The 7,501-nt window shown below is 36.1% G+C and overlaps 1 protein-coding gene across 1 annotated transcript; it reads left to right on the top strand.

The window, feature by feature from the left end:
* The first annotated feature begins 1,159 nt into the window (after window positions 1-1,159).
* On the top strand, window positions 1,160-2,098 carry LOC107538683 (olfactory receptor 51F1-like). Its single transcript, XM_016215006.2, has one exon. It carries the CDS (start codon window positions 1,160-1,162, stop codon window positions 2,096-2,098), a length of 939 nt encoding a protein of 312 aa, XP_016070492.2.
* The last annotated feature ends 5,403 nt before the right edge of the window (window positions 2,099-7,501 follow it).

Genomic DNA, 7,501 nt, shown 5'->3' with positions numbered 1-7,501 from the left:
TGCCAACCTACTCATTTGTCCCTTACTAGTGTCAACAGAAATGATCACCCTCATCTTTTTGAGGGCTAAGTATTATCATGCTGCATATTCAATCACCCACTACTTTCTTAAGGAATTTTCTACATCAATTAATCCCTAGCATTCTCTATCCTTAGTCTCTCTCTATGTATTGTATGTACCTTTAACATGGGTTTGTAAATATGTACATTTGTCTAAGTTTTTCCATTCTGACAAAAATCTTACATTCACCTTACAGTCTTCTTTGGTCGTGGCTTATTTTTCTCCTTGCCTTCACTGATAAGTTTTCAACAATACTAGACACTCTGCCTCCACTACTTATTTTTCTATTCATTCTTCAAGTCACTGTAACAGGTTCTCAGCTTTCAATGCTGGACTTCCACTATTTTTTCTAGGGTCACTAACATATTCTCAGATGCATTTGCAGATTTTAATCCTTAGAAGGCTTGACCATTCAAGCAATTCAACACAGTTGTGCATGTAACACCCAGTCATGGCACCATGCTCTCCTGGTTTTACATTCCTGTAAAGCTGCCTAGTTTCATCTTGCTTTGGAGTGTATAGACCTTTCTAATAATTACTACAGAGTTTCACTTCACCAGCTATCTCTTGTAAATCTAATTTCTGACTTTGTTCACCTATACTGTTTGATTTAAAATGGCACTTATACAATGATAACTTCCAAATGTATATTTTCAGCAAAAATCTGGAGATTTTGCCTGGAGATTCATATATACATGAGCACTGCATACCCATAGATATCCTTAAGTGGACTCCTGTTAGTCATTTCATGCACAAGTCATTCAAAATGAATGCACTGATTTTTTAACTAAGCCTCTAATCACTTATCTTGTGATTTAATGGAGTTTTAAATTCTGTCAATATAGAAAATAATTTTCTTTCAATATTTATAAAATTATATTGTCATATTTACCTTGAATTTAAGATTAAACACAAATATATATATATGTATTTATATAATAAAGTTTGATTTAGAGCCTTCTCAATAGTAGAGTACTTATATCTTTAGATAACTTTCTTAATCAAAAGAAAATGTATCTACATATTTTATATAACCATGTAATTTCTTATTTTCTAGGATGTGAGCATTGTGAGGATAAATGCTACAAATCTACATAACATGGAGATCTTAAGTAACTTGACTTCTACATTTCCAACGTTTTTGTTGAGCGGCATTCCTGGCCTGGAGTCTGTCCATGCCTGGATCTCCGTTCCCTTCTGCTGTCTTTATGCCATTGCCCTCTCTGGGAACAGCATGATCCTGTTTGTCATCATTACCCAGCACAGTCTCCATGAGCCCATGTACTATTTCCTCTCCATGCTGTCAGCTGCTGACTTGGGCTTGACTATTTCTACAATGTCAACAACATTAGCTATCCTCTGGTTTAATGCAAGAGAAATCAGTCTAGATCGCTGCATTATCCAGATGTTTTTTCTTCATGGATTTACTTTCATAGAATCTGGGGTGCTGGTGGCTATGGCCTTTGACCGTTATGTGGCAGTCTGCAACCCTCTAAGGTACACTGCTATTCTCACAAATTCCAGAATCATTCAGATGGGTATCTTAATGATTGTACGGACTATAACATTAATAGTGCCACTACTCTTGCTCTTTAAGCCCCTCTATTTCTGTAGAGCAAATGTCCTTTCCCATTCTTACTGTTACCATCCAGATGTGATTAAATTAGCATGTTCAGATACTCGGGCCAACAACATCTGTGGATTAATTGACCTCATTCTGACCACAGGGGTGGATACACCATGCATTGTCCTGTCTTATATCTTGATCATTCGCTCTGTGCTCAGCATGGCCTCCCCCAAAGAACGGCACAAGGTCTTTAGTACTTGTGTCTCTCACATTGGAGCAGTTGCTATTTTCTACATCCCCATGATTAGCTTGTCCTTGGTGCATCGTTATGGCCAATCAGCCCCCAAAGTGGTCCATTCAATGATGGCCAATATATACCTGCTTTTGCCCCCTGTGCTCAACCCCATCATCTATAGTGTAAAAACAAAACAGATTCGTAAAGCTATACTCAGCCTTCTCTTTACAAAATAAGCAGAGATGATTAATTTTGAGAAAAACCTAATAAAAGTTACTTTCACTGTAGAAAAGCAACCCTGATAGGTAACTGCCTGTCAGGTATTTTTTCTCATTTCATTCATTTATTAAGCAAACATTTAGTAAGCATTTTTGTGTTTTCTATTATAAAGTATACATATGATATACATCAAGAATGTTGTAGTCCAATAATGGAAACAGAAAAATATAACAATAAAATAATAATAATGTTCATACCAATTAACATTTGTTATTTTATATTAGGTGTCCTAGTAACTGCTTTTGAGATATATTCCATGTAGTCTTCTAAGTGACTCAATGAAATTATTAATTGTTTTAAAATGAAGATACTGAAGCTTAGAGACACTTATTTATTCATCAAAGGCCGGACATCTAACAGAGCAGAATTTAATTTGAACCCAGGCTTTCTGTAATTTAGACACCATGTTCTTCACTCATGCTTTTCAGGCCCTGCCAAAAGCATCTAGGAACCATGTTATGAGATCAAAAGTAAACACTAGGTCTTCATTTTCATAATCATGGTTTAAAAAGCCACAATTGCTTCCTTAGAGTATACTTTAGTTTTCTTCATTAATTACTAATAATACAAAAAGTAGGCATAGATATATCAAAAAGTAAGCCATAGGTCATTATCTAGTACTTAGTGGTCAGTCAATAGCTAAAGCTTCAAGGATTGGGGACATTTGGTAATTCATCACAGGAAATGGGAACTTTGGAGAGCTGAAAAGGATCATGTAGTAGTAGAGTGTAAGGAAGTTAGGGGCAGAGACTCTTAACCATTTTCTACACAATGGTCCTTTTGGAATCTAATGAAATCCATTGGCCCTTCTCCACAGAAAATCACATATAAATACATTCATACTATATTCCATAAATTTCAGGGATTTTACAAATGCTGTAAAGGACCTACATGGCTCTCTTAACCAACCAAAGAACCAAAGTAAAAAAGTCATTGTTTTCAGCATATAAACAGTGTACATAGTTAGATCTAACCTATTTGGCTCTGGGAAAGAGACTCATAGTAACTATATCAATTTAAGAGACCGGCAGAAGCTTAAAACTCAGTTGAATAAAATGGTAGAAAAACTCAGTGAAAAATAGAGATTAAAAACCTGATGGGAGTCACATCAATTTTGTTGTAGCTGGAAAATTAATCAATAGGAAAGATGCTTCATGCACTCCACAAACACTGGGGCAGCAGTGTGCTGGAGCTCACACCGGCTTGTGAGAACCCTACTGTATCTCATCTCAACTCTGACGATGCCATATTGGCAGTTGAAATCAGCATTTATATATACCATGGGAATCGGTAAACACTGCAAATAAAGAGGGCATTTGTGTCTTTCTTTGTTTTCAGAGATATAGTTTACCAGCACGCCAGTGACCAGGAGATCTACCTTATGTTTGGCCTTATGAAAATAGAAAATAAAAATATATTCCCCTGCACTCAAAGAGCTTAAATGTGTGAAGTAGCGGCATAGACAAATTATAAAATAACGTATTAAATGCTGTGATAGTTTATAATACAAAATTATACCCCTTCCTTGCATTGCCATCTGAGTTGAAGTGATTCCAAAGTAAATGGAGAATAGAATTTGGGAAGCAATTCCATGTGAGAATATAAGTATTGTGTCACCATTTAACTTTTCATAGAAGAATCCTCTCATGAGTTTTAAATTTAAAGGTCCTAGTTGGACATAGCACTGAAAAATATTAAAACAAAATCTTGTTATTGTTTTCTGTTTTCTCTATCCATCATATTTTTCCAAGTGAAGTTAGATGACAATATTTGTATTTGTTGTTTAAAGAACATCTTTTGCTTGAACAATACTATTTTATAAAGGAATTGATTAGATTTGGTTTGGAAATTTAGTTGTGTTTCCTGACTCTTATGCTTGGGGGACATTTGTTGTGGTAATTCTGCATGCCTGTTAGCCACTTAGAGCTTCAGAAAGGCAAAACACAGAATATTAAAGTTGACTGGCTTACACTTTGAGATGTTTAAAGAGCTATATTGCAAAGTATTTTCCTAGCTGAATCTAAAAAAAAACAAAACAAAACAAAACAAAGCCCTCTAGATATCTATGGAGACCTTAGCTAGAAATGAGCAAAAGAACAAGATGACGGCAAAGGAGAAATATTCTTGATATATTTGGGGACTCATAAAGTGCAAGCAAAAACTTGGATAATTTTATTTAGCTTGAATTGTTTTGTTGTCCAGGATACTATACAGATGTGCTACTTCATATAATTCTCAAAGGAAATAAACTAGTGCTTGGCTTAGTATATAGAGTAGGCTTGAAGTACAATTATTTAATTAGCATTCTAATAAATTTCAGTAGCTCATAGGGGCACCATTAAAAAGATACTCATAGTAGAGCCTTGAGCACCTGAGTAGCTCAACCCATAGGTCACAGGTAGAAATAAAAGAGAGTAACAAGAAAGAAAAAACAGCAGTGTGCATGTGAAGGCATAGCACTATTTTCACTATATTTTTCCATACATTATGTAAGTCCTGATTCTTTCACTTATGTGCATCTGTTGTATTCTCTGCCTGTTCTCTTTCTTCAATTGATCCATCTAGTGCATTGTCATCTGCTCAACTTATGGGGGAAAATACGAATTGAAATGTTTTCTTCAGAAGGATAGACCTAGTGAAATCTCTCAGCCTTGAAGTAAATTACTTTCCTGTTTCCTTCATTGCCCAGGTTTCCAACCAGGCTTGTATTCTCAACATTCCTCTCATACCAGAGGTTAACTGCAAGTTGATTCATGCTGCTTTCCACTCTAAAACATCACATGCCCTCCCCTTTTGCTTTTAGTCTACAGTGCATTTATTGTTCCACTCCTTTTATAAACCATTCTTTTACCAATCAAAAAAAGTGTCTGAGGAAAATGAGCATGCTGGGATGGATAAATTATAGAAGGCCAGAAGACCCATCTTAAGGTGTGTTCCGTAAGAGGCCCAGAGGACACACCATTCATCAAGGTGATTAGGAATGAGCTGTGAAAATGATACCAACATCACTAATAAGTTAAGAAGTGGCTCTTTTCTGACCAGGAATGACAGTAGGAGTTGCAGTCACAGAGCCAGGCTCATGAATATACATGAGTATGATGAGGCCTTGACATGGTAGAAACCCTATAGCAGTGGTTAATCACCAAAATCCAGGGGGCTGCAATTATTATAAGAACCAACAAGGTCCAAAGGGCAGGCCAGAGAGCTTAATGTGCAAATAGTTGTGAAGCTGGTTAATAGAGCATGACATCCTTGGGGCAAAATAGACAAGCAGCCAACAAGGGGGTAGAGAACATTTGCTACAAAAAGAAGGCAAACTGGACAGGAAGGAGGCTAGAAGAACTGTCATACTTTGATGTAAACTTTGAGTGAAGTAGAAAAGGCAAAAAACAGTTTGGGTAGAAAATATCTTACTCTGTAGTGCAATTCTTAACAGGTTTTAGAAAAGGCCATTGGGAATCCTCCAGTGAAAATCACCTGTCAGACAAGTCCTGTGCCCCCCAGGAATGGGCCTGCCTCAGTTTCCCTGCCACACTCAGTCATTGTCTGGAGAAGCTCATGGGAAATGTGGCCTCCTGGGAAAGTGATGATGGATTTAGGAGCTCAGCAGCTAGGACTGCTTTTCTCCATAGTCTAAGATGTGGAGGGCACATTTTAATAACCAGCACACCTCAGTTTAAGAGAAAAATACTTAGGGCAACATAAGGAGAAGCCCAACAACCAAATCTTGAGTCAGAGAAGCCGGAGCAGCTAGGCTGCTCAGGAGAAGTTTAGGAGTATGTCATTTCCCTATCTTCATGCATCTCCCTTGAAGTTTCAGATGCTCAGGAAATAAAGCAGCAGGGTGAAGGATATTTGAGTATTCTTTTTGCAGCTTTTCTATAACTGAGAAATTATTTTGAAATATAATGTTAAAAATTCTCATGAGAGAGCACCTGATTGGCCCTGCTTGAATCAGGTACCTAAGCCTCTAGCACTGATCAATCAGGTTCACATGCGAAGGTGTATTGCCCACCCCCCTTTTTGTTTGTGGCTTATGTTTAACCGCTATGCTGCACACCTGAAATTAATATAATATTTAATGTTGACTATAATTGAAAAGTTTTTTTAATGTTTTTAAAGAAAAGAAAGGGGAAATATTTTTGCCACAGAACTATCCAGCACCACTCTACTACCCACTCTTCATTCACCAGCAGAGTGCACCAAGAACATTTGATTAGTGATAAATGTCTTTAAATCAATAGTCATGATCCTGGGGATTAAACAATTGACTAAGCAGAAGAACATTTTCAACTTTCAGTGTTTCTTTTAGCACAATTGCTCAAGGCAAAAGTACCGAGGATTACAAAATCACTGATTAGATGAATAATAGAAGAGTTATATAAAATTACAAAGTGTAATCACATGTATCCACACACCCTATCTTTCCTGCAGGCCAGCTGAGACAGACTCAGATAATTTTGAAGCAAAGGTTAAAAAGTAATCAAGATTTTAAAAAAATAACTTACTCTGTTAGGCACAGAAATGATCAAATGTCCCTCATGTATAATTTAGATTCTTCATAAAATTACCCTGTTTATTACATTAAGTAATTAGTTATTCTGACAATTACTGTTTTATAAATTTAATTTAATACTAACACTTTGCTACTAAGAACAAAGAGTGCTATACATCATTAAAATTTTTTAAAACTAATAATTCTGGGCCTAAGGCAATTCATGGGAATTAAACACAATATGCAAAAGCAATTACATAATGTCAATAGTAATTTAAATCTATGCTCCTATACTCATTGTCCTATGTTGTGTTAGACAGACAGAAAAGAAATCCATTATTCAAACTTAATTTTGCAAAATTGTACATTTACCGGCGTTCCAGACTCGATCCTCAGTTGGGGGCATGCAGGAGGGAGCTGATCAATGAGTCTCTCATCACTGATGTTTCTATCTTTCACTCTCACTCTCCTTACCTCTCTCTGAAGTCAATAAAGATATATATATTTTAAAATTGTACATTTACTTTTCATTATTTATTCATTTAGTGAATATTTATCAGCACCTACTATGTGTAAAAATAAAACGTGCTCTCAAAGGGCATGTACTGTGTCTTCCTACCTAAATAATCCATGTGCCCCATTAGCACCTCAAAGTCAGCAAGCCCGAAACCAATTTATTTTGTTTCATTTACAAACAATCTAATCTGTCTGTTGATTAGTGTAATTATTTCTGATAATGAAAGATGTAAGGTGATTAAAGTTTTCCTTCTTTGAAAAAACTTGACCAAGTGCCCTTCTGACTCCCAGCAACATGTCTTTTTGTTTAAATGTCAATGTGGTCAAAACTAAAAAATTTTTATCTCCC

Source organism: Miniopterus natalensis, chromosome 11 (assembly GCF_054644295.1).
Source record: "Miniopterus natalensis isolate mMinNat1 chromosome 11, mMinNat1.hap1, whole genome shotgun sequence".
NCBI lineage: Eukaryota > Metazoa > Chordata > Mammalia > Chiroptera > Miniopteridae > Miniopterus > Miniopterus natalensis.
Note: the sequence above shows the minus strand (reverse complement) of the source record. Positions and strands in the feature narration are given on the sequence as shown.